The following is a 26,123-nucleotide window of genomic DNA, read 5'->3' on the forward strand; positions in this document are numbered from 1 at the left end:
AAAATTTGGGGGTGATCGGCCCAGGGGTGCGCCGTCGGCACGTGCAAAAGGGTGCTCCCATAGGCTTAACACGTGGCCGGCGAAAACCGCCAACGGGCGAAAACCGGGCCTGCAGCGCTCCTTTCCCGAGCTTATATCTCGGTAACCGTAAGTCGCAGCGACGTGCGGTTTTTACTGATGGATACAGAAGAGATGGGCCTATCGTATGCAATAAGTTTTTTTTCTTAGGTATGTACCACGTGCAAAGAAATAGCCTCTAATCTCGAGAAAACGGGCATTTTTTACACATTTCAGGAAAAACGTTGGCATTTGAAAACGATGCACTCGAATGACACGGGGTGCATTTCACGGACTAAAAGAGGATCTGGCCTCTTCTGAATATATATATTTTTGGCCATTCACTCGCACATCTTTATAATTAAACGCTTACAAATTGCGAGTTTTACGTGAAACAGGCACGCTTACCTTTACAACATCATAATATATTGATAACGTAGACTTATGGCTAAAAGTCCTTAATATATTGAAAGAGCACTCTTTTCTGATCAATATCCACCCAAAATATTTTCAAAAAGTCATCAAGGGCTCTTAGAAACAGAGCAATCATTGTACCGTTTTCGACGCATTTTTACCGGTTGAGCGGCGGCCGGGCTTGAACGCGGCCAGGGCGCGGTAATATTACCGTGTGCCTTATATTCGTCTAATACTCGCCCCTCTTCCGCTGACAGCGCGGCCGAGTGGACAAGATGCCTGTCTCATAATCCGAAGGCGGGTGGTTCGCGGCTGGTCAGCTACGAAGTTTTTCGCCCGAATTCGTCCCTAGGTAGCATTCGGCCAGCCGGCAACCGCCGAGAGGGATGCGAATGTTACATTTTAACGAGCTGGCGTACCGTTAGGGATCGACTCAGCAACAAAGCATTCTTACTCTCAGATCAATATACCGAAAGCTGGCCATCTAGGGTATGAGTACTAAATAGTGTATGGGCAGAGTAGGTATGGGCAGGGTAGGGTATGGTTAGGTGACTGGTAGGATAGGGTAGAAGTTGGGTATGGGCCGGGTAGGGTATTGGCAGGGTAGGGTAATGGCCTAAATAGTGTATGGGCAGAGTAGGTATGGGCAGGGTAGGGTATGGTTAGGTGACTGGTAGGATAGGGTAGAAGTTGGGTATGGCCCGGGTAGGTTATGGGCTATCAAAATGGGTAGGGTACATCAAACTAATGGCCCCATGAACAATAGCCATCGAAACGTACACTTACCACGTGTATCCATCCATCCATCCTGGGTAAGGTAGGGTATTGTAGTGTATGTTAAGTTTGAGTGCATAAAGGCCCATCATCCGAAAGACTCAAACAACCCGGTAATCAGCACCAGCATACCATACAGTTCAATTAAAACCAAATGTCAAACTTCACCTAGCTCATACAAATAAAAATATAACCTCATACACCCAAACTAATGCCCCCTCAAACGCATCTATCCAAACGTACAGTTATCGCGCAAACATGGCCATCTAGTATATATATATATATATATATATATATATATATATATATATATATATATATATATATATATATATATATATATATATATATATATATATATATATTCACCCTCTATATATATATATATATATATATATATATATATATATATATATATATATATATATTCACCCTCTATATAATATATATATATATATATATATATATATATATATATATATATATATATATATATATATATATATATATATTCACCCTCTATATAATATATATATATATATATATATATATATATATATATATATATATATATATATATATATTATATATATATATATATATATATATATATATATATTCACGCTCTATATAATATATATATATATATATATATATATATATATATATATATATATATATATATATATATATATATATATTCACCCTCTATATAATTTATATATATATAGTTATATATATATATATATATATATATATATATATATATATATATATATATATATATATATATTTATTTTTCAGCAGAAGCAATAATGTTTAGATAAACTCAACCTTTTTCCGGACAGTTTCGTGACTTGTATTGTCACTGCGTCGGCGGTTATACGAGCTTGCGTTGCACACTATAAAAATAAACAGAGTTGAAATTACACAAGAAAACACGCGTCACACTTCCACACTTCCATGCTCCGGGTTAATCCAGACCTGCAAGACCAGCTGAAAGCAGAAAGCACAAAGGATCGGAGCGGAAAGAACGGACCGTCCTTAGAGCCTCGCTTAAGGCATGCAGCCAGGGAGCTTCGTGACAATAAGGATGTGGTAGTGTATTTATTATTTATTTATTTGACATCGTAGGCTCATTCCACAAAAAATGGCTATTCCTGAACCAGGGTCGCAATATAAAATGATGGGTGTCGTGGGAAAAACATACGCACGCACGCACACAGACAGACATTCGTTCGCAGTCACTCTCTCACAAACGTGTCGTCATGAAGTATTGCTAACGGTCGGCCGCCTGTTGTCGCAACAAGTGCCGGCGCAACTCTGCCTTGAACGCGCGCAGGTTCAGGTCACACACACTGTAAAAAAATATTGACTAGCCCTTCGTCAAATGATTCTCAACGCTAAATGTCGAGGGTACAAACTAGTTTTGCATCCTACTTTTGACACACGCTGCGAGCCCCTGGCTTGTTTTGTGTTCGTCAGATGACAGTTACCAGGTGTCGGTTAGTTTTTAACACGTCCCAAAAATAGCTGGAGCGTTTCTGCCTTGTTTTGGAAGCAGGTCCTCGTTAATGCTGTGTATGATAACAAAGTACCTAGTAACAATAATAACGAAAAACAATGTCAAAACGAGGGTGGCTTGTTTAGTGACGATGCTCAAAAGAGGCATCGTCTTGTTCCTACTTAACGAATGAAGCACAAACTAGGTCAAAACTAACGTATTGCTCAACCCATAGTCAGATGACCAGCAGATCCTACGCCGCCCAATCCAGTCATCGAATTTGCCAGCGAATTCGTTTGAAGACCATCATATTATTAAATATCGGTGGTCTTCAAACGAAATCCCTTACCAGTTTGATGACGAATTCATCCGGCCCATTCCAAAAACGCTCAAGATAAAATGAAAGTGTATTTCTGAAATAATGTGCTTTCTTGCAATGCACCTTTCGTATATCAAGCGAACCTTTCACTTCCAGCGCCCGTTTACAGCTATCAATCGAATCAGAAGCATGCACATACCTATCGATAGATCTGAACCTAAGAACACAGAAGACATTTTGTAGAGTACCTGTCTGAGCCTATGCAGTGGAGCCCGTGAGTCGCCCAACCGCAGCTGCCTCATGAACTTGATGATAGGTCTGAACCTCAGATTGGCCAGAGCTTGGCCGTCAATAACCAGCTTATTTATATCCACAGTTGTAGTGACTTAGGGTTTGGAATTTGCCAAACCTAAGTTTTGATTACCAAGAGAAGTTTTGCTTCTTGCACTTGCCTTTTCTTCATAACTTTGGCGGAAATCGTCGTAGTGAAACTTCAGTGTTCCGTTAGCTGTCGGTTCTTGAGAGAGTTGGCCAGGCCGGACACCGGGGGCGGCTCCACAACTTTCGAAAAATTAAACCTAAGTCCTATTGCACTGCATGGAGAGCAATTCATTTTAAATCGCTCTTGTCCCCCCCCCCCTCGACAACTTTGCAAACGTCTCTGCGCGATTTGGTTGAGAATAATGGCTTATGGCAAGTTATTGAATCAGAACGTCGAGCACTGCAGGTCATATATCGGCAAGCAATTCTTCATAACTAGACACTGCACAAATGGAAACGATACAGTTTTGCCCAGTGATAAACACTCGCACTGCACAGACGCGCGCACCCCCGACCGAACGCGGCACGGCACGGCACTGGCGCCGGGAAGCCGGGAACGCATTAAGTGAAGGATTCACAGGTGCGCAACTTTATTGCGAACAATAAAAACCTACCGCAAACGATTAAAAAAAAGTTTTGGGGCAATCGGAAATACAAATGTATTGACTTATAGAAATAAAATTGTCATTCACCTTCCAAATAACCCAACAATTTATTTGCCGTAAAAAGTGTCTGGAAATGGAAAGTTGCAAACATGATTCAGCAAGTAGGGAAACGCAGCAGCTACCTGGCGAATAATCTCAGGCTGGTTTAGTGACGAGTGCATTGCTACGGCTTGTTCCTCACCCTTCACAGATTACTATGACAAAACTACCCCTAGTATTTTGATCATCCTGAGCCTGGCTTTCACCTAATAATTTGATGAGGGTCTTTCTCGTTTCGGATTGAGGCGAAAACAAACGTCAAACAACCTTGATAGTTAATTCAGCACTTCAAAACAAAGGTACACCTAGGGTATCATTACAATACCGGATCATAACGATCTGGATAGTTCTCAGCCTGTAAGCTAACTAAGCGGTAACTAAAGTTCGTTTTTTTTTCAAAAGGACTCTGGCTCCAAGTATGTTTTTCGAATAAGCACGTGTTTTAGCGAGCAAAACGGCCAAAAACTGAACCTGAGAAAATCGAACGTCGACTAATTTTAACATGTTATTTCTTCCCGATAATTTCCATACGTGTGTTTTGGGACTAGATATTAGAACAGTGGTAACGTCATGCTGTCGGACTTGTATTGCAATATAACGTATAAATATCATGGACTCATGGACGCTTACTCGATTATAACCTCGGCAACAGTGAAAAACAAAGTTTCCTCCAAATTCGTCGACACTTTCTCCCATCGTACGGACATCGGGTGCTGCTGCCGCCAGTGACGTTATCACAGTATGCTAATTTTTCAAGACACAATTTCCGGGTACTTACCGTGCACAATTTGAAATCGAATATTTTTTCGGTAAGAAATTCTTGGCCAGACGCTGAAGCTGCCAAAACTCACGTGAGAGCTTCGATAATGAACTTGGAGCCAGCGTCCTTTTGAAAAAAAAAAAACGAACTATAGTCAAGTGGTAGGTACCGGAGGCATTGACAACCTGGTGACTGTTTCGAGACCCTTGTTTTGACACATAGCTCGTCAATATTTTTTACAGTGCATCGCCGGTGGTAGGCTATTAAAAGCTGTCACGGCGGTAAAGAGGAATCGTCTCCTCCCGGACTCCGATTTGATTCTGGGCACATGTAGCATATCTATCTGTCTCGTGGCTCGCTGATGTACGTCACGTCTATGCACTATTCTACTCGCGATTGACTCGGGCTGCGCAGTGACCAGCATACGTTTCAATAGGGTCAGCACATGGTATGAGTACATGTTACGCGCGGACAGCCATCCCAGGTCACGCAGGACGTCACTAACATGATCAAACTTCCGACGCCCCGATATCACACGGGCTGAGAAATTCAGCAGCTTTTGCAGACGTGCGAGCTGAGTGGCATTGCAGGAGCCGTACACACTGATACAATAGCGGATGAGCGAAATGACTAGACTTTGGACTAGGGTGGTGAGCGTCGAATACGGTAAAATATGTCTAGAGTGACTCAAACCGATTAAAATACCTGTGCAGCGCCGGACGACATCATCGGTATGGGCGGCAAACGACATACATTGGTCAAATACGACACCCAGATTCCGCACCGCGGGAGAGCCGGAGACAGTGGCGCCCATAAAGTTGATGCTGACTGTTGGAAGCTGCCGGAGATTTTGACGAGTGCCGAGAACAATGAGCTGAGTTTTCTGAGCGTTGATTTTCATACCATTTTTGCCAAACCAGTTCGAGAGCAGTGACAAATTTCGTTCCATGGATCCGATCAGGGCGCCAATGTCCCCGGGCCTCCCGCCCACGAGAACCTGAGTGTCGTCCGCGTACTGCACGATGCTCGCGTCATCAACGAATAGCGACATATCATTAGCATAGATGCTGTACAAGAGCGGTCCGAGCGATGTCCCCTGATAGGTGCCGATGGGGTTCGGCAGCGCCGCCGACAGAGTCCGAGAGCCAGAGTGGCTCTCAGTTACCACCTGCTGCTGGTGGTCGGCCAAATAACTCTCAAACCAGCGCGTGTCGACATTGTACAGTTCAAGTTTACGTAAAAGTCCGGCGTGCGGTACGACGTCAAAGCATTTGGACAGATCTAAAAGACACAATAGTGTGATTTCCTTGCGGTCCATAGCCTCAAACACTCGGTCTGTAACATCTAAAAGTACGGTGTCGGTAGAATGGTTCGTCCTAAAACCGTGCTGACTAGACGAGAATAAATGATGAGTTTAGCCTACAGATGGCAAAAACTGTAAAACTAGCAGTTTTCACTGAAACTATTTTTCGGCAATAACTTTTGACACAAGAGTGCCACGACATTATTTTTGGCAGCATCTACGAAGTCTGAGTCACCATACCCTCGTGGACATCAAATGGCGTGTCCTCCCCGCATCAATACATTACAGGCAGTTCCGCGGTCCCACTGCCGACCTACCCTCAGGCGCCGCCGGGTGGGGGGTCCCGGCGGACTGGAGGGGACGCTACCCTGGACGCCAGCCGGGGACGGCGCTGAAGCGTGTGGGCAGGGGCCGGCCGGCCTGCCTTCTGTGCATTGCTGCCGGGACCGTGGTTTCTGTGATCCTGGAAGGTAGGTACTAGATTTGCCAGACACGTGTTGCCAGCTGACAACCACGGCGACCACTTGGTATGCCATTGGTCGTCATATTAGGGTCGCCGGTCGGCCGTCCGAACGATGGCCTAACGACGCAGTATATACTAAATAGCACCGGGGAGTTGGAATATGTCTGTATCTACCAGAAAATTTTCCATTGGGATGCCGCCGCGTACGGGAGGTATTGGACCCGTGTACTGAGTATCTATTTGATGGCCGGGAGGGGCAGAGAATGGGTTGGGTGGGCAAAGGCGATTGGATTGCACGCTTCTAAACGCACAAAGCGGATGGCGAAAGGACTTCAGAACAGGCGCTGCGTGTGGTCGCCATAAGCTCGCATTCTTGGTTGTCGTCGTCGACAACGACAAAACGATGCAATTTTTCACCTCTAAAAGAAATATCTGAATGACATGACTTGAAATTTCGTCAGCCTACTATCAAAATTTTGACTGATAAGGTCTAAAAAGACAGCCTTCTGCACCTGACTGTTTCGGTTTCACTCGTCACTCGCTCGCAAGTTATATTAACCCGCGCCCGGCTGGGGGTCCTGGATTTCCACGCCCTGCTGGGGGGGGGGGGTGTTTGAACACCCCCCCCCCTTCTAACTCGGCTCCTGGGCCACGTAGCGATACGCGGAAGGCGGCGTTCGAAAGAGCGTCAAAAATAATGAGGAAATCACTTCGGTCAATTTTTTGGTCAGGTCAAAGGTCAGGTCACCACAGGTCATTGAAGGCAAAATTTCGCCGATTTCCAGGTCGAATGTCGACAATTTCCAAGAAGCCAACGCATAACTCGGGAACCAATAGAGCTACAGCGCCGCGGAAAAGCGCATTCGATAGCCCTATTAACGCCCTTTCTGAGTAATTTTCTCAGATTTGACCTAACGTCAACGGTTTTGCCTGCAGGGGGCAAAAACTGCAAAAATAGCCGATTTTTTCGGAAACAGTTTTTCTGCAATAACTTTTGACCCAAGCCTTGTACGAGCTTACTTTTACCGGCATCGTGTTCCTCTCGTCAAGACGCATCGAATGAACTATAACTTGACCTTGAAAGGTCAACTTAAAATTTGACCTCAGGTCAAGATCATGACCTGACCGGAAAGGGTCATGTTGCATATCAGTCGATCCGTATCGTCGAGCTGAACACATCTAAGGCGTTTTCATCGCTCTAGCATGCCTCTATCAAAAGTTATTTGCGAAAAACTGTTAGATACCATTCGTGACCTAAGATGACCTCAGGCCATAAACAGGGGTCACGGACACCATTTTCATGTTCAGTGTGACTAAACCACTTGTAATTCAGTGTTTGGGAGTGTTTATAATGTCTTTCGTCCAAAAGAGGCGCATTTCAATTTTCTCCCATTGACTTATAATGGGGAGGTCGCAAAATTGACCTGACCTTAGGTCATCGATATCAAAATTCTGAGATATGCATTTTGTACATGCTATTGCTCTTAGCAATCGCTGAAAGTTTCAAAGCGATCGGTCACTCGGTGTAGCTATGAGAGACATTGAAACTTTTTATGAGGTGAGGTCACTTCAAGTGACCTGGTGACCTGACCTTGAATGACCTTGGTCTGAAATTTTCACAACATGTGTAGAATTGATGTATGATAAGGTGTACCAAAAACGGCGGCGCTCCGCGCCGCCGTTTTTGAGATATTCGCGAAAAACCACAAGGGGGGGTGTTCAAACACCCCCCCCCCCCAGCAGGGCGCGGGTTAAGCTAGCAATGCAAACAAAGACAGGCATGGCGCCGGGCGCGTCCGCCCTCGGTCGCGTCCCGCGTCTGACTCCCGGTCGCCGCGCCGGCCACCGCGGCCGGTGACCCCGGGCGGTCACGTGACCGGCCGGCCGGGACGCCGGGACCAGGCAGTGTGAACCGAGTAGATACGCGCGGAACAAAATAACATCACAACACTGACAATATGTATATAAAAAAAATACATGGCCAAGCATCTATCATAGGCTTAGTAAATATTCAAGTGACTTTTTCAAGTATTTTGATATCAACACCCTAAGAACTGTTGCACTGACTGATCCGCGAGTCTTCCTTACAGCAATTTTCAGTCAATGCCTCAGTCAAAAAAGATGCCAACATTATCTTTATACATTTTTTTTTTGTCCTTCATGCTGCTTGAGGAATTCCTGATAGCCCGTTTAAATTGATTTCTAGCCACGCTGAGTTTGGTCGACTTTGGGTTGGGTGTGCAGATTCGAAATGAAGGATAATGCCCGAGTTCATGGACTTGATGTAGAGCTCTGTTAACTCTCACCGTTACAGGGGGGGGGGGGTTGATGCAACCCCCCCCCCTAAGGTTTTTCGCGGATAACTCGCGTAAAAAGCGGCCGATCGCGACGAAACTTTCAGTACCCTCGCATTAACCCGCGCACCGACGGGGGTCTGCGCCAACTTCGTACCGACGGGGGGGGCGGATGACCGCCCCCCCCCCTGAGATCTCGAGAACGAAGCAAGATAGCGACAAGCGGTAAACAGCATCGGATATGCACGGTCAAGGTCTACAATTTTTACAAAGGTCATTTTCAGGTCAGGTCAAAGATGACGTCACAGGGGTCGAAAAAGTCAAAATGGCGGCGCTAGATATGGAGTTGTTCTCGAATCACTTTCGAATTAGTCAAGATAGCAACAAACTAAGGACATCATCGTGATCCTCTCGTCAATCCGCATCGAATGATATATAATTTGACCTCGAAAAGTCAAGGTCAAAGGTTGACCTCAGGTCACGTGACCTCGAGGTCATCATGTATATCATTCAATGCGTCTTGACTAGCTGAACACAATGAGACCATCCGCGCGGCTGTATCTTGTTTCTGTACGGAGTTATTGGCAAAAAAAACTTTGGTGACCTTTGATGACGTCACATGACCTTACAGCTGCCCAACAGCAAAACAGACCTCAAGGTAGTGAAGGTTGATCGTATATGAAGTCATGTATGGTATATGGGGCCATTCCGACCCGTTTTAGTGGTAAAAACAGGGAGTTGATTTTCCCCCCATTGACTTATAATGGGGAGGTCGCGAAATTTACCTGACCTTAGGTCACCGATATCAAAATTCCGATATATACAAATTGTAGCTACTAATGACCTTATAACATCCTGCGACTTTCAAAGGATTCCGACATCTACTGTAGCTCTGGCACGGTGACAAAGTTGCAAAAAAAGTGACTTGAGGTTGGGTCATTCAAAGTGACCTGGTGACCTGACCTTAAAAGTTGGGAGGTTCAAACTTGCACACCTTGTGTAAAATTGATGAGGGAATAGTCGTACCAAGTTTCGCGGCGCTACGTGCCGCGGTTTTCCCGCTACTTGCGAAAAACCTAAGGGGGGCGGATATCCGACCCCCCCCCCCGTCGGTGCGCGTGTTAATCAATTTTACACCTACCCTGAAAATTTCATGGCCCTGACCCAAATGGCCTTTGACCTGTGACCTCTTTTCCGAGACCATGTTTGGCCGGAATCGCGATTCGGCGTATGTCGGCTCGCATTAGCCGCGCGTTTGCAAGCTTTTCGTGGTTTCAAACGTTCAAACATGTGATTTGATGTTGCTCCCATACATAAGGGTGGGTGTCAAGGTCACCTGAAGTTCAGGTCAGGTCGTTGACCTTTGGTGACCTCGGGTGACCTCGGTTCACTTTTCGAGTTTTACATGTTTCTAGGCTAGTTTTTTGGAGCTGAATTCGAATTTAGCAACCATTTGAACATTTACGAAGTAGTTTTGGTGCCTTCGTAACATGTTACGAAGCTGTCAGAGGCGGTTGACACGTATTACGAATACCCGTCACAACCCGTACCGGTTGACCTGACCTGACCTGACCCGACCTAGTCTAAATGCTTCAAAAGACATCATCTCTGATAAAAACTAACACGAACCGCGGCCGGTGACCCCGGGCGGTCACGTGACCGGCCGGCCGGGACGCCGGGACCAGGCAGTGTGAACCGAGTAGATACGCGCGGAACAAAATAACATCACAACATCTCCCCTTCCCCCGAGCCGTGCGAACGATTCATATTTCTTCAATCAGCCTCACAGGCCGACGCCGGGTGCGGGTGGACCTTCGCAAGGTACCACCAACTTCATCCATGGTACCACCGTTCTCCGGAGCCGGTACGACGGCAGGGCCACCGGACGTCGGCGCCGCTGAAGGGAGCTCTTGCGCTAGTTTTGCCGGCATGGCGTGTCCGTAGCGTCGCCGTAGGTGCCGGCGGTTCCGCGTCAGCACCCGTCCGTTGCTCAGACGAACGAAGTACCTCCGATGGGGGCCAACGTCACAGATGATGCCGTGCCGGTCCCAGCGTTTGGTCCGATCATCTTGAATGGCGACTTGGTTTCTGACAGTCAGGGGTGCCAGGTCCCTCGCTTGTCTGTTGTAGAGGTCGTCAGTGCGCTGCTGTTGCTCAGACAGTTTCACCTCGGCTCGTTCGGCGGAGAGTTGCCACTCGGGAGCGAAACTACGCCTGTGAGCGGGAAGCACGTCTCGGATTGGCCGACCAAAGACGATCTGGGCGGGCGAGCGTCTTCCCGGTCCGGGTGTGTTCCGATGCTGGAGTACGCCTCTGGTCCATCTCTCCTCGTCGAGGCAGCACCTGGAATCATCCCAGCAGCACCGAATCAATTTCTTGGCTGACTTCACTGCCGCCTCAGCCCTCCCATTCGACTGGGGGTAGTGGGGGGGGGGGGGAAGACATGCGGTGTTTAACGCCCCACTGCTGAAGGAACACCCGGAATGCACCCGAAGTGAACTGGGGCCCTCCATCAGACATGATCGCTTCCGGCACGCCAACTTGACAGAAGATTTCACGCATCGCGGACATCAACTTCTGCGTATGAGCACTGGTCCCTAGCGGCTTGATAAAACGCCATCCAGAGAAGCCGTCGACAGCGATGAGGTACTTACGGCCAGCATGCTCAGCGACGTCTAGATCGAGGCACTGAAACGGTCTTTGCGTAGGCTGATGGTGGACGATGGTCTCCCGTTGCTGAGACGGAAGCTCCCGCTGGCATCGCTCGCAGCCTCGCGTCACGTTCTCGATGTCGGCGTCCATCCCGGGCCAGTAGACGGTAAGGCGGGCCCTGCTCTTCGTCCGCTCCTTCCCGAGATGACCGTCATGGAGTGCTGTCAGCGTCGTCCTTCTAAGGGCCTGTGGGATGACAAGGCGACATCCACATACGACCAGACCCTCATCGATCGTCAGGCGGTCATGTACGGGCCAGTACTTACGTATGGGCTCCGGCAGATCGTGTTTGGCTTAGGGGAATCCTTCTTTAACGGTGCGTGCCAGAAGCTGGTACTCAGGGTCGTACTGGGCGGCACGGCGTACCTCATCTAGTCGAACGTCGGTGTCTGTGGCGTCAAGCTCGGCGTTGATGACGGTACACACCTGTGCCACCGATCCATCTTCACCTACCTCGTCTCCTGACAGGATCTTGTACGGGCGCTCGCGAGAGGGCATCAGGAGCTCCGTGCTCGTTTCCTGATCTCCAGCCTCTGCCTCTCCTATCTTCATCCGGAGCCGCTGGAGGCGAGGATTTTCTATCTCGTCCAGCATCTTGCTGTTCAAGATCGGCACAAGTGGCCGGTGATCGGTCAGTATCTGGAACAGAGGTAAGCCACACAGGAACAGGTGACATTTGCGAGTCGCCCACGCCACGCTTAAGGCTTCCAACTCTATCACAGCATACCGGGATTCAGCGTCGCTCAAGAAGCGCGATCCGGCCTGGATCACGCGCCACGTGCCGTCCCGCTGGAGCTGGCGCAGGACAAACCCAATCCCACGCACTCGGCTGGTGTCGGTCTCCAAGCGGGTTGGCAGCTTCGGGTCGTAGAAGGCCAGCGTCGGGACGGAAGAGAGGGCAGCTTTGGTGCGCTCAAATGCTGCCTGGTGAATCTCGTCCCCTTTTCGAACTCAGGAGTGGTTGGAGCGGAGTAAGGTGGTCCGAGACGTTTTCTACGAAGTACGTCAGCTGGTTGACGAGCCCGAAGAAGCTCCGGACCTCGGTCAGGTTGCCGGGCGTCGGGAAGTCGGAGAGAGCCCTGACGAGTTCAGGATCTGGTCGATAGCCATCCCCTGAAACGATGAACCCCGCGAACTTCACGGTCTGCTGTGCCAGCTGGAGTTTGCCGGCGTTCAGGGAGATGCCTTTCTCCTGGCAGCGAGCCAGGAACTTGCGCACATGCTGGATATGCTCCTCTCTGGTGCGGCTGAAAACGACGACGTCGTCTACGACTTTCCTAAACCCTGTCATCCCTTCGAACGCCTCGTCCATCCTCCGATTGTAATGTTAGGCGATCGAGGTTATCCCGTAGGGGGCTTGTAGGAACGCGAACCTGCCGAAGGGCGTGATGAATGTTGTCAAGGGCTGACTCTCTACGGCCAGTGGGCACTGATGGTAACCCTTAACCCGCGCCCCACTGGGGTCTGTGTATAACACGCCCTACTGGGAGGGGGGCTATTCATAGCCCCCCTCCTAACTCCGAAACTACTGGACCGATCGTCAAAATTCAAACGGCGTCTGATAGCCCCGGAAAAACTGTCGAGCGAAACCTAATTTGATTGACCTCGAGGTCACCGATGACGTCACAGGTCAGGTCAAAGTAAAAATTATTAGCATTTTGGCTTTTTTTTTGCCAGATTTTTATTCACATTTCAAAGTACACAGTGTCAAATCAAGTCACATTTGCATTTTGGCTTGTTCACATTTTGGGCTCTGGCCGCCGTCTTACAAGTCAGATCAGGCTCATTTTCGGTTTCCACACTCGTGAACAGATGCTCTAGATACTTTGAGGGTACCAAACTCGTACTTTGATTTTCAGGTCAGGGTCAGGTCATCACAGGTCACGAAAATATTATATCATGCGTCGGTCACGTGACACATGTTTTATGGTCCATTTAGGCCATAGATTTCGAATTTGATGTCGTCTGTGTCATTCGAGGTAATTTTGAGTCGAATTTAGCTTAGGTCAGGTCACTTTCAGGTCAAAAAAGGTCAAATTTTGAAGTTAAAATTGTTCAACAAAAAGGTGTCTATTGGATGCAGTTTGAGCTCAGAAACACGATGGTGCCATTTATATTGGTGTACGATGTCAAATACGTACTGAAAAATTGATTTGAAAAATTAATTATTGTGAATTTTTTGCAATAATGCGTATTACTTGGCCATTTTTGAAGATATTTAGCTAAAACTTGCTAGAGTTAGTCATAATCATGCGTTCTGTCACATGTATTCCGGTTTTTTTTCGAAAAGTCAAAAACTTTTTGAAAAAAATATAAATTTTGAATATTATTATATAAAATTTTCGAAATTTTCAAACTTTTGAAAATCCGAGATAGTAGTTTGATAGCGCGGTCAATTTTGAGTCCTTTCATCCAAAGAAATTGGATCTAGCTTAAAAGCTGAGCTCTTGGGAGCGATTGCCGTGGTTCAATGTTTTGCGTCGAAATCGGACGAACATGACGTCACTCTGACGTCATTTCCGGCCGACCTATGGTAGCTACGAAGTTCAAATTTTAACACAAGGTTTCAAATTGATGCAGCCGAAGGTACTGAAAGTTTGGCGTCGATCCGTGAAGCGGTTTGGAAGTTATTGCAGAAAAACGGGAGGGGGTTTGGTCGACTTTGGGTTGTGTGTGCAGATTCGAAATGAAGGAGTTCATGGACCCGAGTTCATGGACTTGATGTAGAGCTCTGTTAACTCTCGCCGGTACAGGGGGGGGGGGTTTGATGCCCCCCAAAGGTTTTTCGCGAATAACTCGCGTAAAAAGCGGCCGATCGCGACGAAACTTCCAGTACCCTCGCATTAACCCGCGCACCGACGGGGGTCTGCGCCAACTTCGTACCGACGGGGGGGGCGGATGACCGCCCCCCCCCCTGAGATCTCGAGAACGAAGCAAGATAGCGACAAGCGGTAAACGGCATCGGATACGCACGGTCAAGGTCTACAATTTTTACCAAGGTCATTTTCAGGTCAGGTCAAAGATGACGTCACAGGGGTCGAAAAAGTCAAAATGGCGGCGCTAGATATGGAGAGAGTTTTTCTCGAATCACTTTCGAATTACTCAAGATAGGAACAAACTAAGGGCATGATCGTGATCCTCTCGTCAATCCGCATCGAATGATATATAAGTTGACCTCGAAAGGTCAAGGTCAAAGGTTGACCTCAGGTCACGTGACCTCGAGGTCATCATGTATATCATTCGATGCGTCTTGACTAGCTGAACACAATGAGACCATCCGCGCGGCTGTATCTTGTTTCTGTACGGAGTTATTGGCAAAAAACCTTTGGTGACCTTTGATGACGTCACATGACCTTACAGCTGCCCAACAGCAACACAGACCTCAAGGTAGTGAAGGTTGATCGTATATGAAGTCATGTATGGTATATGGGGCCATTCCGACCCGTTTTAGTGGTAAAAACAGGGAGTTGATTTTTCCCCCATTGACTTATATTGGGGAGGTCGCGAAATTTACCTGACCTTAGGTCACCGATATCAAAATTCCGAGATATACAAGTTGTAGCTACTAATGACCTTATAACATCCTGCGACTTTCAAAGGATTCCGACATCTACTGTAGCTCTGGCACGGTGACAAAGTTGCAAAAAAGTGACTTGAGGTTGGGTCATTCAAAGTGACCTGGTGACCTGACCTTAAAAGTTGGGCGGTTCAAACTTGCACACCTTGTGTAAAATTGATGAGGGAATAGTCGTACCAAATTTCGCGGCGCTAAGTGCCGCGGTTTTCCCGCTATTTGCGAGAAACCTCAGGGGGGTGGGCGGATATCCGCCCCCCCGTCGGTGCGCGTGTTAATCAATTTTACACCTACCCTGAAAATTTCATGGCTCTGACCCAAATGGCCTTTGACCTGTGACCTCTTTTCCGAGACCATGTTTGGCCGGAATCGCGATTCGGCGTATGTCGGCTCGCATTAGCCGCGCGTTTGCAAGCTTTTCGTGGTTTCAAACGTGCAAACATGTGATTTGATGTTGCTCCCATACATTAGGGTGGGTGTCAAGGTCACCTGAAGGTCAGGTCAGGTCATTGACCTTTGGTGACCTCGGGTGACCTCGGTTCACTTCTCGAGTTTTACATGTTTTTAGGCTAGTTTTTGGAGCTGAATTCGAATTTAGCAACCATTTGAACATTTACGAAGTAATTTTGGTGCCTTCGTAACATGTTACGAAGCTGTCAGAGGCGGTTGACACGTATTACGAATACCCGTCACAACCCGTACCGGTTGACCTGACCTGACCTGACCCGACCTGGTCTAAATGCTTCAAAAGACATCATCTCTGATAAAAAGTAACACGATATTCGTGATCAGCACCCCGGAAAACCACATGGCAGCCACACTTTACGACTTTCTAACAGGTCCCGATTTTCCCGGTTTTCGGGTCATTGACCTGACCTGGAAGGTCGCCCGATGACCTAGGACCTTAAAATTGGGTATCATCGGCTTCCTCTCGTGACGGGCAACACGCTCGTTTTTTTCCGCGAAGCTCTAGCTCGATCAGGGGCCAAACGCGAGGGGGCTCGTACCAACCCCCCCCCCCTTGTGCCGTCGAAGGACGCAAAATGGCCTGTGCCGGCGAGGGTTAAAATCTTTGTGACATCATCCTTTTCCTCGACCGTCACCAACGTGTTTAGAAATGGCACCCCTCAAGTGCCATTTCTTGGTGAATTTTCGTGCTGATACGTTTAGCGGTATAGAAGATATTGCAGAAAAACGGGAGGGGGCTCTGTTGAGCCCCACCCCTAGTAGGACGCGGATTGACGCTATTATTCTTGGGGGAGGGGGGCTTCGCCTTTTGCGGTTTATTCTTTTCTGTGCAGATAGAAAATGTTTGTTGAGCGCGTTGAGCTAGAGACGTGAAATTTGGTGACTTTTCCTGGGTATTTTTTGGAGCTTTGTGGCTTGTGCCCAAGTTTTGAGCTCCACCCTGGCGCAGAGGCGCCTCCAGTGTCAGTTTTAAGGAAGCATGTTTTCGCCAAACTATTGCTACTAGCGGTGAACGATGATCAGGTCATGTCGTATGGTGGCGCCACCAACTCTGCTTACCGAGGACCAGGCCGTGTTGTATGGTGGCGCCACCGTCAGGCCAGCCTGGCCACTGCTACATACCGTCCCACCTACCGTCCCACCTACCCTACCGTCCCACCTACCGTCCCACCTACCGTCCCACCTACCGTCCCACCTACCGTCCCACCTACCCTACCGTCCCACCTACCGTCCCACCTACCGTCCCACCTACCGTCCCACCTACCGTCCCACCTACCGTCCCACCTACCGTCCCACCTACCCTACCGTCCCACCTACCCTACCGTCCCACCTACCGTCCCACCTACCGTCCCACCTACCGTCCCACCTACCGTCCCACCTACCCTACCGTCCCACCTACCGTCCCACCTACTGTCCCACCTACCGTCCCACCTACCGTCCCACCTACCGTCCCACCTACTGTCCCACCTACCGTCCCACCTACTGTCCCACCTACCCTACTGTCCCACCTACCGTCCCACCTACTGTCCCACCTACTGTCCCGCCTACCGTCCCACCTACCGTCCCACCTACCGTCCCGCCTACCGTCCCACCTACCGTACTGTCCCACCTACCGTCCCACCTACTGTCCCACCTACCGTCCCACCTACCGTCCCACCTACCGTCCCACCTACTGTCCCACCTACCGTCCCACCTACCGTCCCACCTACCGTCCCACCTACTGTCCCACCTACCGTCCCACCTACTGTCCCACCTACCCTACTGTCCCACCTACCGTCCCACCTACTGTCCCACCTACTGTCCCGCCTACCGTCCCACCTACCGTCCCACCTACCGTCCCACCTACTGTCCCACCTACCGTCCCACCTACTGTCCCACCTACCCTACTGTCCCACCTACCGTCCCACCTACTGTCCCACCTACTGTCCCGCCTACCGTCCCACCTACCGTCCCACCTACCGTCCCGCCTACCGTCCCACCTACCGTACTGTCCCACCTACCGTCCCACCTACCGTCCCACCTACCGTCCCACCTACCGTCCCACCTACCCTACCGTCCCACCTACCGTCCCACCTACCGTCCCACCTACCGTCCCACCTACCGTCCCACCTACCGTCCCACCTACCGTCCCACCTACCCTACCGTCCCACCTACCGTCCCACCTACCCTACCGTCCCACCTACTGTCCCACCTACCGTCCCACCTACCGTCCCACCTACCCTACCGTCCCACCTACTGTTCCACCTACCCTATCGTGCCGCCTACTTGTCGGTGTGCCCGCTTCACCGACCGTCTCTGTTGGCAGGATGAACACGTGGCAGGGCACGTTCCCCACGGAGGACACGGGCGAGGACGGGCACGTGGGCACGGCGCCGTGCGCCACGTACCCGGCCAACGGCTACGGCCTCTACGACATGGCGGGCAACGTGTGGGAGTGGACGGCCGACTGGTGGGCGGTGCACCACGACCCGCGCCCGGCCACCGACCCGGTGAGCGCCACTGGGGGGTCACCCACCCGGTGAGGGCGGCTGGGGGCGGGGGGGGGGGTGCACCGACCCGGTGAGGGCGACTGGGAGCGGACCTTGTCCTCGTCACGTTGGCGGGTTTCTGGGTGACGCCACGCTACTTAGTACTTATTCATATTACCTCAAAGCAAGCAATCGTTAATACACGATAACAGCTATTTACCAATTCGAGAAAAAAGTCGTGAATAACGGCCGCGCGCGGGTGACGCGCAACTGACTCCGGACGGTCGATGGCGCGTGCTGCCACCTTTTGAAAATAGAGAGAAAGGGTCTTCAGATTTTTAGATTTTGCTACGTCATGTTCTAGGGTCATTGCACGCGCTGGACTGGGATCGTCAATGTCTCTAGGAATACCTACCCTAGCTACTGTTAAGCCTATGGGCTGATAGAGAAATTATCTTACCTCAGCATCTGAAACTCGTCGCTAGAAGTTTTTGGATAGCAGACGGATCAACTTTTGAGGGCCACCAATTGAAAAGTAGACAATTTTGGGATGAATGACTTCGAATAGGGGCATCAGCCACGTTCTTCTACACGTTACACCGAATAACTTCGAATTTTTCTTAGAAAAAAAAGAATGATTATAACCTTAACCCGCGCCCCGCTCAGGGTCTGGATTTCAACGCCCTGCTGGTGGGGGGGGGGGGTTGAACGCCCCTTCTAACTTGGCTCCTGGGTCATGTAGCACGCGGAAGGCGGCATTCGACAGAATGTCCAAAATCAGAACGAAAACACTGGTAATTTTTTTTAAGGTCAGGTCAAATTTCACGTCACTAGAGGTCATCAATGGAAGAATTATGCCTATTTCAACATTTTTCGAAAACCCGGCAAATAAATCGGGAACCGATAAAGCAACAGCGCCGCGGAAAAGCGCATTCGATCGCCCTCTAAACTCTCTTTCTGAAGTGTGCCTTCGGACTTGAGTTGACCTCAGGTCAACGGTTTAGCTTCCAGAGGGCAGAAACGATTTTTTATGAAAAATGTTTTTCTTCAATAACTTTTGACCCATGAGAATCAAAGGGGCAAAACCATGCGAGACTAATAGCGTTTTGAACGAACATGGTACGACAGAAGGCTGGTGTGCCGGAAAGCAGCAGAACATGCAGTCAAAGGAACGGAAAACTGGCAATGAAGCTTACAAAAAAAAAGTTTCAGATATAGCACGTCATCCGTCACAGGTCATCATCCACTCAGGTGACTATCCACATGCCAGATCTATCATATAAAGGGTGTCCGGAAAGTCCTGGCGCTTTTCAGTATTTTTAAAATAAATGCCTTTGGTCCATAGATACTCAACAATAGAACAAAACAATGACCACGAACACCAAGCCACATGCTTCTGCTAAGTGCCCATTCATTGTAACCACTGTCTGTGCCGATGACGGCCTCGACGCAAGGGCGGAAACTCCTGCGGTTTTTGATGATGCAGGGTATTTCCTGTCCTCCCATGCTGTCATGATACGAGTCTTCAGCGACTGCAGGCTGTGATGAGAGGTGGCCTAGAGCTTATTCTGCAAAACGCGTAGCATGCCTTAGTCGAGCGGGTTAAGGCTGGGAGAATAAGGTGGCCTAATCTCATTTCACCACGGTGATCTGGTCCGCCGAGCTCCTCTGTCAGTTTGGTTTGGACGGCAGCGGCGTTGTTGGAGGGCGCTCCGTGCTGTTGAAATGCGAAATGACTCTTAGGGCAAGTCGCCTTGATCCTCGTGTCCAGGAGCCCCTCGTGGACCAGCCTGTCATTCATTTACATGACCTTGACGAAGACGATGGAACATTTGTGTCCATCAGACCCCAGATTTTCTTCGATCGCCGCTGAAGTGCTGCTTCAGTCTCCGCAGCTTTGGCATACCGTGGTCGTAACTGAGGGAGAATATTTTCTAGGAAATTTCTGAGCAGGAATGCACCTTTGCCTGCTCAACCGTTCGCCGGGAAACGCCGCATCGCGCTGCAACTTGCGCCTCGTTCAAGCCGCACCGGGCCCCCGCGCGCGGGCTCTCAGCGACAAGGCGCATCTTCGCCCATATACCTATCACTGAAAACGGTTGCAAAGTCATATTCACGCGACCCCTAGCTGAGCGGTGAACGAGGGGTCATATCTGTGGTGATTGGTTGAAAGTCCAATAACCACAGCGCGCGTTAGACGACGTCCAAAAGAGGCGTCAGGACTTTCCGGACACCCTGTACATCATATCCAGACTCATTTTGAAAACTTAGATTTCATTTTTATGACCGACTTCTCGTCATTGTAAATTGGACTGATTTGACATTGTTTGACCTCCCTGTGTCGTCACAGGTCAAATATCAAGGTCATCGATGTCCTATCCTGTGCATCTCGATGAGCTCTTTCGAATGCCGTTTGAGTGTTTCCGATCCGGCTATTGGTTCCGGAGATACGACGGGGGGCAGGACGTGGAACTTGCCAGACCTCAACGGCGAGCGGGTTCATCATTTTTACACGTTCCCTGACAATGTCATTATCAGTGACTCAGATAACCTTTTTCCGGGAGGTAGTTTTGGTGCATATGTATCATGTTACGAAACTATACAGTAGAATTCGCTTAATAAGTCTACGGATAATAAATCCAGCCGCTACTTGTGGCCGCTTGAGTTGTTCATGGATTTTCTCCACAGATAGTAGATACCCATAGTTAATAAATCCGCTTAATAAATACATGAACTCCGTTAATAAAGCCACTTGGGGGTTTCGAAGTCCGTAGTGCCGTCTCCCCACTCGAAATGTCGCATCCAACCCGTTCCCAAAGAACCGCTGTGGGGCAGCGGTCTGCAGCAGTTGGAGTTCTAAAAGTAGAAGTTCAGGGCTATAAAGAGCGCAATCAACATGCACCTCAAAACAATGTTTCCGGCAAAGCAGGCACGCCCGGCTGTTCCGCGTTGGCATAGCAGGCGTGACTGGGACTGATCGTGTATGGTTATGTAATGTTGACTTAATTGGTGTGACAGCTGTGCAGTGTGCGCTGGTCACTTTCAGGGGCATTTCTACGGTCGCAGGTTTGGGGGATATCCAACCCTGAAACGAACGCCTTGATAAATTAGGCTGCATTACGAAAGTCAAATTATTGGGGGCCCGGACCCCCGCCACCCCACCGATGGCGGAGCCCCTAGTCACTTTCATTTGAATAAGTAATTGGCAATGGGGAATGCTAGCCTATACGCTTGTATTGCAGGGAACGAAACGTGCAGCTGCAATGCATGCTTTTTGAATGAAAATGACGGATAATAATAATATAAGAATAACCAGTAACCTCATAATATAAATCAGAAATAGGAGCCAAAAAGTTATATTTAAAATTATCGAATATTTCGCTCCTGGAGCTTCGTCAGCGATAATTACAGAAAAACGATAAATACATAAAAAAGCGATAAATACAGGAAAAAAGTTTTCTGTAATTATCGCTGACGAAGCTCCAGGAGCGAAATATTCGATAATTTTAAATATAACTTTTTGGCTCCTATTTCTGATTTATATTATGAGGTTACTGGTTATTCTTATATTATTATTATTCATCATGAGCCTCAAGCAGAGTTTCAGCTTTTTATGAAAATGACGGACTCCGGTTAATGAAGCCACCGTTTGATAAATCCAAAACACCTTGTATGTACCAAGGCGGATTTATAAAGCGGATTCCACTGTATAAGTGGTGGTTAACATTACTGGGGATAACAATCTGGCAAGATGCCTACTGGTTGACCTTACATGACCTGACCCGACCAACTCCAAATGCATGAATACATCACCTTTGCTCAAAGTTAATATAAAATTCGAAATCATAAGCCCGAAAAAAAAACATTCACTTCACTTTGAGAAGCTCCAGCAGGTCCCGGTTCCTTTTGGGTTATTGAACTTCAACTAATGACCTAGGACTTTGGAATCATCGGCGACACGCTCATTTCTATCGCGAAGCTCTAGCTAGATCAGAGGCCGAACGGCGGGGAAGGGGGTCCAATGGACTCTCCCTCCCCCCTCCCCCCTATACGTTAGCGGCTGGGAAGCTCCCATACGGGCGAAGGGTAATCGGAGGCCTGAGATTTACCAGAATATCAATCTAACCACCGCCGTCTTTAGTACGTTCTTAGGCGCCTAGACATTTCAGTTGGGTTTGGGTAAAGGTAGTGTGCGTCTTTAGAATAAGTCCGCCCATGTTGGGTAGGTCGGCTCGGTCCTCTGACACCGGGGTGTCGTGCTGTCTCATTGCTGAGCTGATGTCAGCCAGTCCTACCATTACCGCATGTGGTGACCTAAGCCAGCCCCGTTCGCCAGTCGCTAACTATAAACACGCGGCTGGGTGCCCGCTGACCCCATTGACCCTGTGCTCGCCAGACGGGTCCGGCGTCGGGCACCGACCGCGTCAAGAAGGGCGGCTCCTACATGTGCCACCGAGACGCCTGCTACCGCTACAGGTGTGCGGCGCGCAGCCAGAACACGCCCGATAGCTCAGCGGGCAACCTGGGCTTCCGCTGCGCCGCCGACGGCCTCCTGGCGTCCTAAGGTCAACCGCGGGGTCAGTGCCGAGGTCACCCGCGGGGTCAGTACCGAGGTCACCCGCAGGGTCAGTACCGAGGTCACCCGCAGGGTCAGTGCTGTTAGCGCCCGCGGTGTCAGTGCTGTTAGCGCCCGCGGGGTCAGTGCTGTTAGCGCCCGCGGGGTCAGTGCTGTTAGCGCCCCGTCCGTGACACGTTGCCCCTCCTGGTCGGCCAGGAGGAACCACGTGTGATTGTGGTGGTGGGGGGGGGGGGCCGGACTGCTGGCCGCTGTAAGGGGTGTTGGGGGGGGGGGCTGGACTGCTGGCCGCTGTAAGGGGTGGTGGGAGGGGGGGGGCTGGACTGCTGGCCGCTGTAAGGGGTGGTGGGGGGCTGGAGTGCCGACCGTGGGGCTGTAAGAGGAGTGGGCTGGACTGCCGCGGGGCTGCGGCGGGGGCTGTGCCGGCCGCTGCGAGGGGAGCTGGAACGCCCGCGCTACCTCCGTGGGCTGGGTGCGCAGGAAAGTGGAAGCAGTGTAAAAAGCAGGGTGACGCGGACATCTGTGCTCCCATTGGAGTGGGGCTAATACCACTGATCGCACCGCGCGCTGCACTGGTGGCTTCTGAGAGGTGTGCACGTGTCAGATTGGTGTTTGTTTGTAAAATGAGCATAGAGACTATAGTCATAGAGACATTTCAACTATAGTCTGACAAACCTAAGAAATAAAATGTAATTACATTAACTACACGACGGGTACTGAAATATAACGGGTGTCTACTAAATAATGAGAAAAAGTTTAAATGCCTATATCTCGGTAATTACGAAACTTAGATCATTCAAAATTCGCATGCGGATGCACCTATTTATTGGTTATCAAGAACCTTCGAAGCAACGCACTGAGTTCATCATGTTTCACGTCAAGCCGCACGAGCCACCCGACCCCCTCGATCAAGCGTCGCGGCACCTCTGCGTTAAACGAGACCGATAATTTCTGACTTCGCCTCTTCAGATGTCGGTCCAAAGCTATGGTCTAGTCCCCTGAATATATTTCTTTCTTGGTAAAGCCTCACAAGTCTTAAAGCGGCCAAAGCTGCGACACGCAGGGTGAATTGTCCTCTCGATCTTCCAAGGGTACGCCGACCCCCTCCAACGTTGTGATGGTTTTAATGGCATAATGGCCGAAAACTAAGTCGAACCGGAGCTTATAGCCACCACTTGGGTAATCTACGTCTTGTATGACCTTGGCGACCCCCCTAAATAAGGAATCGACACCTTTTCTAGCCGTCCCTCGCACTAGAACACCCTTCCAATGTTAACACATTTTGGGCATATGACTGGCAGTACCTCCCCTTCCGGAGACACCGTCTAGCCACATCAGTAAGCTGGAAACCGGCAAGGAAACTTGTCCTCAGGTTGCAGTTGCATCACCCCTTACAAGAGCACACAAACCGGCAACAGATGACATTTCTGTTCCTGGGAAGGCCAAACAGCTTTCGTCACCCATTACCATCTCCACCTTGTGACCAGTTGACAGCGTGCCCCTGAACGGCCGACGCAAACGCCGTTATTCTCTGCGTTCCTGCGCTTTGGTGATAACGGGTGTCCGTGTGCACCTCAGTTACTTAACTGCACATTTTCTAAAGCAGAAACTACGACATAATAGTGGCAAATATTGAAGCGTCACGCCAGCAGGCACATTGACACCCCTCACTTTGTCCTTCGCACCCCATAGCAGGGGATTTTATTTCTGTGGCGAAACTCGCAGAGTTACAGCCACTTCAGACTTTTGTCTAGCATGCTGAACGTTTCCTCTTGTCCGAAATATCATAAATATGCGATTGGCACTGGGCTAAAAGCCTTTAATTTATACTTAGAGAGCCATAAGTGTCTTCTCCGGTATAGATCGGTAATTTTCCTTCAGATTGGCGAAGATTTCTATGAACCGTTCATGCTTAACGTCCTCCTGGCGACTGACCGTGGGATGTCATGTTTTCATTTTGTGTGGTTAACATTCGCAACAGATTGGTCTTTCATCATGTGAATTATGCATATCATGTGTTACCATTAAAGGTGCGTATCAACTCCTTAGAAATTTTCTCATTATTTAGTAGACACCCGTTAGGCAGTTCTAATTACTTAATAGTACAGCAAAGCTTACAAATTTCCTTTAAAGCAGACGCTCTAGATGAAATCAAGCTATACAAGAAAACCATCCAAGAAAACGTCTCGTGCAAAGTTTCTTGGATGGCTGGATTGCATTGCAATACTGCATCAAACATACAGGAAAGAATCGATTTAAAGCGCAGCCGCCGTTGATGCACGTGTGACGTGCCTTTATATTGCCTCAAATGTGTGTATCCGAGAACATATCCCTCGCGACTTTTCCCACAAACTTTCTCGAAACCATACATTTCCAGTCATCAAAACACTTGCAAAGTGCTTCGGGCGCTTTAACTCTGTTCTTTGTTAGGCTTGTCCGGTTAGCACGCTGCGAGACTAGCGTTTACATTCCTTGTTGGTGCGAAGAATGCGCTGCAGGGGCGCGGCGGCTGCAGTGCTGTCTAGTCTGTATAGGTACCCCAACTGGCGACGCCGCCCCGTTTTCATACACTGCGCGTGGTGTCACTTCATGGCTGTTTTCTGTCAGATGCCCCATTATTTATTATGAAGACTGAACGTGCCCAAACACTGCCGGCGCTTACACCGTGGTAGTATGTGGCACCGCAGGCGCCGACGCGGCGGTGGAACGGTGGCGGCCCGCCCTCGGTCGGCGTGGATCGGCCCGCTCCCTGCCGTCGGGAAGTGCGGTGTAGCTCTGCAGCACTGTTGGCATGGGCGCCGTGTGCGCAGTTTGTGGCCGGCCGGCAAGGCTGCCGTCCGGCGCTGACGGCTGTGTCGGCGGCGGCTGCTCACTCCCGTCCGGACAGGCCCCGGATACGGCACCGGCCGATAGGCTGTGGAGCCCTAGTCATACTGGGCCGGGGTGGGCGACACGAGTCCCGCCAGACCCGTCCGCCGGCGAGATACGGGCCGGCCGGGCCGCCACTGGCCGGCCACGGCCCTGCCGTGGGCCACAGGCTACTGCCGAGATGACCGCAGAGCTGGGGCACTTGTGCGGGCGCCGGCTAGGGAGCAGCAGTGCTGGGTATGAGTGACCGGCGCCGCTCACGTGCTCTGGTGCGATACGAACGGAGTAAGGCGAGCTCGTCCCCGCGCTGCCTCGCCGTATGGGACCCTGCTGTTATAGCGGTGGCCGCTCTTTTGAACGAAGGTCGCGCTCGGAATGTTGTGCAACAACAGCATTGTCCTCTGATTGGACACTTTGTCCTGCCATTCATCTTTGTTTGAACAACTGCGGGAGGCCTTTGTCGAAATACAACATTCTGATCAAATTTAAGACAAATGAAATCCAATTTAAAGCAGATAATTTCTAAATTAAAAAAGAAATGAAC

At 49.6% G+C, this 26,123-nt stretch overlaps 1 protein-coding gene across 1 annotated transcript in view; it reads left to right on the forward strand.

Moving 5' to 3' along the window:
- Window positions 1-23,416, forward strand: part of LOC122377472 (formylglycine-generating enzyme-like) — a 67,167-nt gene extending 43,751 nt beyond the window's left edge. The window contains exons 5-6 of the mRNA XM_043357526.1: window positions 17,973-18,156; window positions 22,532-23,416. Coding sequence (XP_043213461.1) covers window positions 17,973-18,156; window positions 22,532-22,699 — 352 coding nt within the window. The 3' untranslated portion in view covers window positions 22,700-23,416. The remainder of the gene's footprint in view (window positions 1-17,972; window positions 18,157-22,531) is intronic.
- The last annotated feature ends 2,707 nt before the right edge of the window (window positions 23,417-26,123 follow it).

The sequence above is a fragment of the Amphibalanus amphitrite genome, unplaced genomic scaffold (genome assembly GCF_019059575.1).
Source record: "Amphibalanus amphitrite isolate SeventyFive unplaced genomic scaffold, NRLGWU_Aamphi_draft 000045F_arrow, whole genome shotgun sequence".
NCBI classification, from domain to species: domain Eukaryota; kingdom Metazoa; phylum Arthropoda; class Thecostraca; order Balanomorpha; family Balanidae; genus Amphibalanus; species Amphibalanus amphitrite.